Source organism: Pararge aegeria, chromosome 7, assembly GCF_905163445.1.
Source record: "Pararge aegeria chromosome 7, ilParAegt1.1, whole genome shotgun sequence".
NCBI classification, from domain to species: domain Eukaryota; kingdom Metazoa; phylum Arthropoda; class Insecta; order Lepidoptera; family Nymphalidae; genus Pararge; species Pararge aegeria.
In genome coordinates, this window is record NC_053186.1 from 19568020 (window position 1) to 19580810 (window position 12791).

A 12791-nucleotide genomic window follows, 5' to 3' on the forward strand; every position below is an offset into this window, starting at 1 on the left:
GTGGTCGTTGTCCAAATTTAAAACAGAAAAACCATCTATTTTTTCAATTTTTTTATACATAAATAAATAAATATAATCAGCAAGACAATAAGATAAATCATCAATTATTATTTATACTTACAAAAACCGTAGCATTTCTCATAGCTAAATAATCGGACCATTCATTAAGAAAATCTGCATTAAGACACATAATGGTCTCCAATGATTTAAGGGCCATCTGTGACTCGTTACTAAGCTCAAAATGCTGAGTAAGACTACCAGAGCAAGGCCATGGTGGAATAGTGTTCATCAACGAAACTATCGGGACAATCTGGAAACAGTGTAAGATGAAAGAGTACAAAAACTTATGTAATTGGGTAGAAACAGGCATTTATTTATGGAATTCCAAGTTATACGATGGAAATTAAATTTGGATAGAAGCAGGCGTTACTTAGCAAATATCCATAATATACAATATCAATAAATGAATATGTATAATGTAATATTATGTATACACCACACAGTACTTTAAATGATGATTTTAGCAATTTCGCATTGTGGATTCGCATCTCTGGAAAACACTCCAGCCTTGTGTAAGCTTTAAGAGAACAGAAGTTTTAACTTATCAAACTTTAAAAGTACTTACATCAGTGTTATCAGAAACTATAATGTCCACAGAGTCCTTTATTAAATACGGTACATTAGGAAGCATATTTATCAGAGCAGTTGCAGTGGTCGGAGGTACTGATGATGAGATTGTTTCATTTCTCGTAATACCTTAAAAGCAAATTTTTACATATAATGGTAAACTTATTTTACAAAATTACTAGTTAGCTCTTGACTCTGACTGCAATCTCACTTGATGGGTATTGCAGTTATATGAAACACCCTAAAGGGTTTCTACAAGACATCATATAAATTACCAAATTGCATTTGTACCCGGGCCCTGTAAAATAAATCTACAGCGCTCACCGCTGCGACAGGGAAATGTCCATCCAGGGTCGTCAAAAAGTTTAATTGTTTTGTATAATAAAATAATTGAAAAACTTACCACCAATTAGTTTGACCAAATCATCTACTACGGTTAGTGGTCCGTTAACCATGAAAATGCTGTATTTTAATCTAAACCATCCCTCACTATTTATGCCAAAGATACCGCGGTCTAGTATGTCCAAAAAGCGAAGACCAAATTTGATGCTAAAATAAAAAATATCTGACTTTTAAATTAGAATTCTCTCTGAAGAAAAGGGAGGGTTTCCTCTTTTTTGAAGATTTTTTGGAATTTTTTTAGTTTTGTTTATTTGACGTAAAAAGTAATAGAGATTAAATACGCTGGCTCTGCAACTTGTATTTTTGTTCTAAAATCTCTTAGGAGTTTGCTAACGTGTCAAATTATTGAGGTCAAAACGTAAATTAACCAAAATACAAACCTTAAATGCCACATTCTGTTTAAGTTTTTCATGTCCAACCAGAACTTTTTAACTTCCTTCATCATTTCAGCAACTTCTTTCTGTTGTTTTTCATTCATGTTAAAGGTTTTATACTCAAACAGATAAGTGTAGTCATTATAAAGTTTTTCGTAAAGGTTGTTTAGCCCAGTTATTAGGCCTGTCCAGTTAATTTCTTCTAAGATACTGTGTTTTGAGTCTTGTACCTTTCTTATCTAAAAAGTTATCGCAAATATTTATTTTCGTCAAAGGTTTTCAAAACCTTTAAAATTCGTTCATACTCCATACTATAAATGCGAAAATGTGTTTGTTTATTTCATAACTATGTTAAGCTCAACTACTGCACGACCCTCGTTAAATTTTGGTACTTATATAAGGATGCTTTTTATACAACAAAAAGCAAACAGTCCCCACGGGATGAAAAAAATGCGAACACAACATTTTAAATTTGACTATCTAAAAGTAGTAGGACACCTGATTTTTACTTACCGATTTACCAATGATCGATTCTTTTTCTAATCCTTGCTCTATAGCATTAGTGATATTACATAACGTTGTAAAAAGATCTTTATCGTCATCTTCTTGAGGAAAATTTAAATAAATGGATGCTGTATCTGGTCCATAACAAAATATATCTTGACACGGTGTTGATAGAGTTTTATACATCTAGAAGTATAAAGAAATAGTGGATTAGTGAGCTGTTTAAATAACATACTGTCAGTTATGTACGTTGTAGTTATAATAACTCGATTTGTTAATTATATTTACTAAATTACCTTTTCATCTAACGCTGTGGTTAAAATAATTTTGATAATGTCGGGGTAAAATTCTTTTGCTTTCTTTTGCAGGTCTCGAGGGGCAGCCTCAAGTTGTGCATTTATAGCGTCAACTATTATGAGTGTGTTTTTTAAGAAGGGTGATATTTTGAACTCTAGAAGTGGGTTTTGGCTGACTACTTCTTTGGCTAACGCACCGTGTACAGTTATCCTGTAAAAATATAATTTTAAATATACAAAACGTTGAATTACTCTATATTTTAGTAATCAAAAAAATTTCAAGGTTGTTTCTGTTATCAATACTAATTATAGGTGTCATGTCTACGTGTATTTTAATGTTGTGTTGGAACTGTACGATTCTCTTACGAGTCGAGTCTGTACGAGTCTTTTAAAGGTGGTCTGAATATGCAGTAATTCAACCAACAATGAAACATCTATTATTTCAGATAAAATAATTGTACTTGCTTAAAATTTAAGTGTTACAAACTCACAGTATATGTTTACCCAAATATGCTTTCTTTCTAAAAGCTTTCGAGACTTCTGAATCTTCAGAAACATTAAATACTTTAGTCCAATCCATTGCCTCCTGTTCTTGCGATACATATTTTTCTAAATCTTCCGTAAAATTTCTGAGAATATCAAAGTCCTTATCGATACTATAAAGGTCGTTACTAATGTCTTTGCCTAAAGTTTCTAACACAAATAGCGATGCCATGCTGTTTATCTGAAAGTGATTTTAAGTTTTAATACATCCTCGCTTAACTTAAAAAATTGTTTGTGGAAATAGTTAGTAGGTATTAAAACCGATATTAAAATAAAAAAACGCATAGTTCTGAGAAACCACTGCTAACACGTTTTCATCTTTTTAAGCTTTTTATTGTTATATTATCGTAACTTACATTATCTTTAACGTCATATACACCAAAATTTGATACCAAATCGTAAATGTATCGGTTCCACGCTTCTGTACAAAGTTGTGATTTTAGACTGGAAGCCTCTTCTTTGGATATTAAAAAGAAATTTTTTATGCGGTTTGTATCGCAGAACATTTTGCTCACATCATTTAATTTAGAAGTCATTATCTAAAAGAAAAACAAAAGTAATTAAGTTACATTATGTGATAACAATGTACAAAGTCTGCAGTACTTTTGTCTTATCGACCAGTAATTTATTAAATACCTGTATTCTTTCCGCATCTGCCAAGGCTTCTAATCCGTTGGTAATCACATTTGGTGGTAGTGCCATTAATACTTTAATACCCTCGGGGTTACGTTGAGATACATCATAGGCCAACTGCTCTATATGCATGTTTATGTTGATAACTTTTCGGCCGCCTTCGACCAGTTTTGCCAATAGAGTAGAATAGAATAGTGCTTCATGTTTTTGGTCCTTTGGCAAAAATTTCATTATGAAATTCGTAATCCCAGAGAATCTAGGAAATAAAAGATGATACAGAGTTCTAATAAGTTAAGAAGTATTTTGAAAACATTCAAAATTATTGTTTGTATACAAAAAAAAAACTTACGTGTTAAAGATACCTTCAGTTGTACTATTTGAACTCATTTCTGTAAATGAATCCGTCACTCTACTAAACAGTTTTGAGACTTTATGAAATCCTTCGCTTATTTTAAATTTACCACCGATACCTGATATTGCAAAATCAGCTACTTCTTGTACATTATCAACATCTTGTTTTGTTAAGAATTTCTGTAAGTACTCTACGCCGATAACTGCTGTATCTACAACCTCTTTAACAGTCTTAAATGATTCGGTGTCACCAAAAGTTGATTGGAACAAATTTACAACTTTTTTCACCCTACAACAGCAAATTATAGAGTTATTATTAGTTATTATAGTTTATTTACCTTGTTTTTTTAAAAAAGGTGTATGATTATGATTCAAATTCAGCTCCTACATTATAAAACTTATGATTAAAGCACTACGGTGATTTGTACAGTATACGACACTCTGCTCATTGTGAACTTTAGTTACTAGAACAAGAGTGTAAGCCATTAGTTGAGCTTTGATTTCATTTTATTTAAATGCGTGCCTTTTATACTCACATGGTTAAGTTAACATAACTAAAGTCGACTTCTCTATCTAGGATTATAGCAGTCAACTCAGGGGGCATGAAACTGTCCATCGACATCATTCTTAGCACTGCTACCATCATGTCACCAAGTCTTGTCAATATTACATCACCAGATAACTTGTAATACATATCGCCTATCTATGAAAAGCTTTACTATAGGTTTTATTTTTTATTGATTAGTAATTTACATTTTAATAACTATATTGTCAGCGGTTAATATTCCATCAAATAATTTAAGAATTCTTCTAAAAGAATCTTATGATATTATAAGTTTGTCAAAGTCATTATAATATTTGCAAATTTTCATACCATAGTAATATATTTTCCTAAGTTCGCTTCTGATACGAGACCCATAATTAGATTTTGAACGGTTTTCTTTGGAAGTATACACAGTTTTTGTACAAATGTCTTTAAATGTTCAACATTTTTCACTTTAATCGTTTTGCTTATAGAGTCTGCGTTACATCTGTCTAAATTTCCTTGCATAATCTGAAAAATATCATTGTTTTATATCGAACAAATTTTGGAGGCATATTTAAATTGCCTTTGGAAATACTTACACCTTCAAAACCAATTTCTGCATTTATTATACTATTCGCAATATCTTCAGTCAGCTCAAGTTCTTTTGCTAAATACCGTTTTGCCCTTCTTGGACTATTAAATATGTCACCAACGCGTAATCCATTTTCTGAAAACCAAAAATGGTTCTTAATTTATTTTTAAGTTTTTATCAAACCAAAATCTTGCTTTCGGATTCCTGAATCCCAGAGCGTGCGATGTCATCAAAAGAGAATATAGTTAATTTTTAATAATAATTATTCTTGACTTTGCTATTGTGCTTTGTAAAGTTAACATTACCTGAAGATGCTCCGATATCGAAACGAAATGAGAGTAGAGAGAGTAGGTATTGGAGAACTTGTGGTATTTTGTTTAATAAAAATAATAATCAACCGAAAGGGATTGGTCTGATTGATGCGAATGATAGCAAATTTAGCTTATATGCTTGCTTTAGTGTTAACCTTAAACCTTTAATACTCACTAGTGATATTCAAGAATAAAGCATTATCAGCGATATCTGACAAAGTAGCGAGAAGTTTGAGGGCATCGGGTACATTGGCTGCTGTGTCGATCACCGTCTCGTTGGTGATGATAGACGAGATGTGCCTCTGCAGTTCCGTGAACCTTTAGAAAAGATTTATTTTAGTGGTTTCCTGAAATTCTTCGCCTAAGGTGTAGGATTATAAACCATTATATGGACATTGAATTAAGGACTGAGGATCCACATGTTATCTTACTTTGATTTTTCAAATGAAGGTATCTCTTCAAATTGCTCCATAGACGAACATTCATTATTCACATTGCACACAAAAGATTGAAGAAAATTCAGCACTCCAGCACTAGGCAATGCCCGAGCTGCAAATTGACCTGCAAAAAAAAAACACTGTTATGAAATATTTATCGCCTTCAAGGTTCGAAACTTAAGGCGTTTAAGCAAGGTGAACTAAGTTGTGGTTAAAGACGTTTATTTTCTCAAAAGAAATGAGAATTTCACTCAATGAGAATATTTACAACTTATAAATATTAAAACAAAAAACAACAGCACGTGCAAAACAATCAGAAATGATATAAAAAAAACTTGAGGTTAAATTTATAAATACTTCATACTATCATAGCCAGGACCGCACTCATGTTTTGTCAATTACAATGGTTTTAAGTTTTTTTTTTAAATATTTAAATTATGTTTTATTTTAATGTAGTTACAGCGTCAGCATTTTGGGTACCATGCCCATAAGTGAACGGTTACACGGCTTATATTTATTGTAATTATTAATTTTAGTTTGCAGTTATTATTACTTAAAAATTAAAGTCTGATCTGTGACTATATTTATTTCAAATATCCAATATGTAGTTAGGTAATTTATTATACATTTATGCTCCATCACAACTTATGTTTTTCTTACAGTAATTTGTTTTAATTACACATCTAAAAGTTAACTAAATAACGCAAGTCCACAATTCTATACAGATGCAGTGGGACAGATGGCAAATTTACTTACAGGTAGGGTAATCCGTATTTTCTACATTTTTCCTAACTATGTATAGACTAAGTACGACCAGCGCAGCCCATAGCACGCCAAGCAACGTGATCTGCAACAAATATTTTACTTAATAAAATATAACTCACCATAACATCTTGTTAGAAATGAAATCTCGAAAACCTAGAAGTGTTAAAAAAATTACCTATAAATAACCTAGAACCAGGTTTATCGACATAGATCAGCAATGCGAAGCACGTAGACTAATCGAATTGGTGAATCCATTACACGACAACCATGGAATTATCAGCGCTTTTGAATTTGGAATTACCTTCAAAATACTTATTTCCTGCAGGGGTCGCTCATCTATGTTTTATGGTAATAACTAGCCTGCGTTCTACCTCGTTTATTATTGTTTCTTACAAATCCCTTGGGTTTATTTTCTGGGATAAAAAGTAGCCTAAGTTACTCTCTGTTCTTAATTGGTTTTAAGTACTATGCTAAAAATTAAGTCGAGTGGTTGCTTAGATGGGGCGTAATCAAACATAAACAAACAAACACTCTTTCGCATTTATAATATTAGTAAAGATGGCCCACTTTATTCCAAGTGGGAAACCATTACTTATAAACAGGGTATTACTAAGCAGGGCCAGTTACACGTCCTGCAATGTGTTGCTCCGTGTCCTTCAACTTGAGGCCTAGGTGTTAAGCCTCATGTGCCTGTCACTACACCGGCAACCACGCCCATCAGACCTGAACACAGCAATGCAACAATGCTGCTTTGCGGTAGAAATAAGCATGGCGGTTGAACTTCCACAGACGAGCTCTGTCACAAAAAGCACTTCTATTACTACTATTAAAAATATATGATGATGGTAGTACTATTTGGGATACCCTGGCTTATGTGGGTACTCTCACCGGCTTTCTCTTCCGTATCAGGTAGTCCTTCCACAGCAGCAGCCGCAACTGTCGGCCTGCCGCCATGCTGCCGTCCGCGTAGCAGCCGGCATCACTGCGGAACAGATCAAATGATAATTAAAGGTGCTGAAAACCACCTAATTTTTTTTTATTCATCTAAAAATTAGTCTTTGAGTGCAATCTCACCTAAGTCATTATGTAGTCTGTGGTAGCGGGCTTACCTGTTAGTATGGCAGTTATATTAAACCGGAATGGGTTATATATAACTGCCATTATATGTTATATAACTAACTAACAAGTAAGCCTAAATTGGTTTCTACGCGACATCACGTCGTCATGCACGTCTTTGGCGGTGGGGTGGTAACTCAACACTAAAATATCAGTAATTATACATTCCCAAATAGACCCTGCCGGGAACTCGCCGCCACTATGAGAGTTTAGTAGATCATACATTTCGTATACCGGTCGCAAGCGTCTTTTATGGAAATTTAGTACGTTTCGTATACAGGTTGCAAGTGTCGTTTATGCAAGTTTGGTACGTTTCGTATACCGATGGCAAGTGTCGCTTTTGCAAGTTTAGTACGTCTATTAAACAGGTCGCAAATGTCTTTAATGCAATTTTAATACGTCTATTATACAGGTCGAAAGTGTCTTTAAAGCAAGTTTAGTAGGTCTTGTATACAGGACGCAAGCGTCTTTTATGGAAATTTAGTAAGTTTCGTATACAGTTTGCAAGTGTCGTTTATGCAAGTTTGGTACGTTTCGTATACCGATGGCAAGTGTCGCTTTTGCAAGTTTAATACGTCTATTAAACAGATCGCAAGTGTCTTTAATGCAATTTTAGTACGTCTATTATATAGGTCGAAAGTGTCTTTAAAGCAAGTTTAGTACGTCTTGTATACAGGTCGCAAGCGTCTTTTATGGAAATTTAGTACGTTTCGTATACAGGTTGCAAGTGTCGTTTATGCAAGTTTGGTACGTTTCGTATACCGGTCGCAAGTATTTTTTATGAGAGTTTAGTACGTTTCGTATAGCGGTCGCAAGTATCTTTTATGCAAGTTTAGTACGTCTATTAAACAGGTCGAAAGTGTCTTTGAAGCAAGTTTAGCAGGTCTCGTATACAAGTCGCAAGTTTATTTTATGTAAGTTAAGTACGTCTTTTATACAGGTCGCAAGTGTCTTTTATGTTTGTTAAGTACGTGTCGTACAGTTCCTAAGGGTATTTTATGTAAGTTTACTACGTCTCGTATGTAGGAAGTAAGTATCGTATATGGAAGTTTAGGCCGTATAAAGTAACATGCCTGAATGCTTTAACCACTAAGCTAATCTCCTACTGCGAATACCGAAACTTATAGCTACTGTGGCGCCATCTAGTAGGAAACATTGCAGTTTCGATTTTCTTTTTTAAAGGTCCATATTACAATGAGACACTTTTGAAATAAGAAATGACACATTGCTTTTAATATTATTTTATAATTTTGATAAGTGCTTTTACCTTCACTTGGAGAAATTAGCAATTTTGAAAATTTAAAATGCATAAAAATTGGTTACACATATTAAGTTAACAAAGTTGGGATAAAAAACTAAAATGAAAGCCGATACAAAACAATATGTTCTTTAAATTTGAACCTACTTAATTGTTAATAATAGTACCAGGTAATTAATTAAGTAGCGGGACATATGTGTTCAGGTGATTCAATATTTAGTTGTTTTCTACGTACGCGTATGAGACGCTACCTGACTACTCACACGGCTACAAATTATTGTAAAAGAGCACCTGAGGTCATATTATTACTATCAAAATATGAGTTCAACGGTAAATAGCAGGTTACATATCTATCTATACTCCATTTTTTGCTATATTTGTCAAAAAAATATTACAATATAAACCAAGTTGGTATAAGAATTAGTATTATATACAATAATTATTGTAGTATTTAAATTTATCACCACGTAGCACCTACCTACCTATATTTCGAAATATTTGAGTTAAGGGCCTAAATTTTATTGCCGAACTAACCCGTTCGTTAAAATTTCCTCTCACCAAAGGTTATTTGGGAGAGATCGCTATAGGAATATGACCCCCTTTGCACGCCTTTGTATCTTGTTTATTTGGAGTGTAAAAAATATTTAATAACAAATAAACCTTTTATCACAATAGCTAAAGGCAGCACACGTCAATATTATTGTCAATATGTAAATTCTATGTGTCGGGCTACAAACCATAAGTTCTTATGAATAAGATTATTCAACAGAATAGTGACCAAGCGGTCCACTAAACGTGTTTTTTATACTAATTACACTTAATTCTTGTACGTTTAGCAAATAGTAAGGCCTCATCGTAAACCGTAATTGTATATCAGAAGATGATGGTGTGATGACTGACAAGATTTCTAAATAGGTAGACTAGGATGACACGACTCTAACTGGTGTATGTTTTTTGTTTAATTTGGTAACTCAATGGAAAATCTTTTTTTTTTAATAATATTTTTTCCGATGTCGTTTTTGTAAAATTATAAATTCGTCTGTGTGTTAAAAAAAACGCGGACGACGAAGCGCGATTTTTATTTAGCAAGTAAATACCAAGTTACACAAAAAATATATATAATATGCAAACCAATGCATTTCTACAATGTTCTGTAAAGTTGTTATCTAATATATTTAGAGGCGAATGAATATTTTGTTAAAGAATTGATATTATTGTAATTTTTAAATAAGATTAGGAACATTATGTCAGTCAATCTTTGATGTTAACAGAAAAACGCAATTACTTCTTTGTTTCATTATTCCTACGTGGACAGTTTTAGCAATCTTATACATATTAGAAGACAAATCAAACCTGAGACAGTAACAAAAGACCGCAGCGGCCCCTATTTCTCAGGCCTTTTTAAAAGCATATCTAAACACCCGAACCCCATCAGGTGATACTAAAGAAATCTTAATAAAGGACACTAAAAGACCTTTAGCAAACACATGTCGCCGAACGAGGGCTCCCAGCGGCCGCACCACTTAAAGTTCTGAGTGATTGAGTTGATTGAGAGCTTGAGGGTATTTATAAATGCAGTTTAAAAATTACAATAAAGCCGCTAACTGTTACAAATGTTTTTCTTGTATCAAATAAAAAATCGCGTGCTCTGAGTCTCAACATTTCTAGTTTCTTATTATTAGTAGATACTAGCCTCTGCCCGCGACTTCGTATGCCTGGACTTCTGGATTGGGTCTAAAGCTTCGCTCGTTAACAATTTTTAATTCTACCACGAGAACTATTTGAGAGATCGGTATAACAAGTACATGTCCTTTTCCATTGCATACGTGACAAGCATACCAAATTACAAAGCTCGCAGCTTAGCTCTTAAGCAATTTTTAATTTTCCCTCGGGAACATTTTAAGGAATCGGGATAAAAGGTGCTTATGTTCTTTTGTATGTCAAAGGCTACATGCATGCCAAATATTATCCAAATCCGTTCGGCCGTTTTTGCGTGATTGAGTAACAAACATCCCTTTCTACTTTCACATTTTTAGTAGGATAGTAGGATTAATGTCAGGGTGACACCTCCTTAATTTGAGGGTTATACCCATAAAGTTAACGCGAGACGAAACCCAACTGTAGGTAGGTATAACACCGATTTTAGATAGACGTTAGAACAAAAGTTGTAATATGTAATTTTGAATCTTTTAATGATGTCACGGCTGGTTACACGCGGCATTGTACTTAGCAAATCATAGCCCACGGTCACGCATTCGATTCCCGGAAATGACGAGAGGAGACTGCATAGGTAGTGCTTAAGGTCTGAAGGTAGCTATTTTCTGTTAATTACTAGATCGGCCTGCGGTTTTACTCGCTTGTACCTATTCCTCTTGTGAGCTGTCCATACTTCCCGAATATTAATATTCTCATCAGTATCAAAAACTTGAAACATTATTGGCGAATTCTCAGGCATGTAGGATTCTTTACGATGTTTTCCTTCGACGTTAAAATCAAATGATATTCAATTAATTACTTCGAAAATTTAGAGGTGCCGGGAATATAACTCTGTTATCCAAACCACGAGACTATCACCGCTTTTATACTATTATTATCAATGCGTGAAAATAAAGGCCATACCACCAACTAGGTCAATACATATATTTATTTTCATATATTATTAACTATGACGACTACTTAATTAATGACCCTTATGGCTTAACGTTCCCATGATGGGAACTACGTGGGACATAGAAGCTGCTTTGCCCCTTAAAACTCATATACCTAGGGGTTTTTATGAATTTTATGAAAATTAAGCTTATATATCACGGATTTCCGCAAAGTAACGCCTGCTTCTATCCAATTTTTTATTTTTTATTCCGCTACATGTTTTCTACATTCCGCTGCAGTCTAAGATGGTAGCGGGCTAACCTGTTAAGGAGTGTGGTAATCATACCCCTAATCAGTTTCTACGCGACTTCGCACTGAAACACAAAATCGCTTAGCGGCACGTCTTTGTCGGTAGGATAGTAACTAGCCACGGCCTAAGCCTTCAGCCAGACCAGACCGGTCCTGACTATATTCTAACTTGTCGCTGGTATTATGAGTATTCCACAACAGCGGTACCAGACTAGAGTCAAAGTTATAAAGGCCTCAACCTAGTAAAACATATCTTTATCCGCTTTTTTTAATTTTTTCACTTATAAGAAAAAAAATAACAGGCAATTGTTACAAGTTGTGTGTGTCTGTCCTTTTTTCACGAAACCTGCATATGTTTAATATTAGTAAGGACACGCGAATAGAATACGCCAAAGCCACGAGTTAAAGCTTTCCAACCAACATTGTGGCAACTTGGTTGCTAAAACCCTCTCTCCTATGAGATAATAGGCCGGTACCCAGCCATGGGCGTACCCAGGGGGGGCAGGGGAGGGCAGCTGGTCTTCTTGGTAAATGTATGAAATCTCTTAAAAAATGTATGGTGGCCAAGATACAGAGAGACAGAAAAAAATTTAAAAATAAGGTTTCGCTTGATTGTATTCACCTAAAAAAATCGCACCTCCCTAGACCAGAAACTATCGTAATGCAACGTGTCGTGAAGCAACAGTGGGCTATCGTAATGTTAAGGACTCGAGACACTTGGCATTGGTTAATCTGTGAGGATTCTTGTCAGTAAAAACGATATGGGATTATTTTGTATCCGATTGTGTTTAGAATACATATCAAATTACTAGCATCCGGCTTTACTAACAATGTGTTAAAAATAACTCCACATAATGCTCCATTTTGTCACTCATCACCACATATTACTCGCAAAAACATCACGTACTGCTCATGGATGTGTCACATACGGTCACGTAGAAATTACAGACTGTCGATTAATTAATTACCCAAGGTAGAAAATGTTTTATGAAGAAAAACCAACTTCTGAAATTCATTTTATACCAACTGATGAATAAATATTTTTTCAAGCTTCAACTATGTGCTAGAACTAACTCCCAGTCGCCAAAAAATATGTAAAATATGTAGGTGCAGCGGGCAGCGACCCTGTTTTCTGAGACCAAGGCAATTTGCAGGAAA

General features: G+C 34.2%; 1 protein-coding gene across 1 annotated transcript in view; it reads right to left on the bottom strand.

Annotated features, from left to right (window-relative positions):
- LOC120625135 overlaps positions 1-12791 on the bottom strand; it is a 99169-nt gene that overhangs the window by 45679 nt on the left and 40699 nt on the right. Inside the window, exons 2-18 of the mRNA XM_039892080.1 lie at positions 7250-7343; positions 6353-6443; positions 5591-5720; positions 5335-5477; positions 4856-4983; positions 4605-4784; positions 4267-4433; positions 3729-4019; positions 3383-3635; positions 3103-3285; positions 2695-2927; positions 2204-2414; positions 1917-2093; positions 1410-1642; positions 1031-1176; positions 626-756; positions 122-310 (exon numbers count right to left, since the gene is read on the bottom strand). Coding sequence (XP_039748014.1) covers positions 122-310; positions 626-756; positions 1031-1176; positions 1410-1642; positions 1917-2093; positions 2204-2414; positions 2695-2927; positions 3103-3285; positions 3383-3635; positions 3729-4019; positions 4267-4433; positions 4605-4784; positions 4856-4983; positions 5335-5477; positions 5591-5720; positions 6353-6443; positions 7250-7315 — 2952 coding nt within the window. The 5' untranslated portion in view covers positions 7316-7343. The remainder of the gene's footprint in view (positions 1-121; positions 311-625; positions 757-1030; positions 1177-1409; positions 1643-1916; positions 2094-2203; positions 2415-2694; positions 2928-3102; positions 3286-3382; positions 3636-3728; positions 4020-4266; positions 4434-4604; positions 4785-4855; positions 4984-5334; positions 5478-5590; positions 5721-6352; positions 6444-7249; positions 7344-12791) is intronic.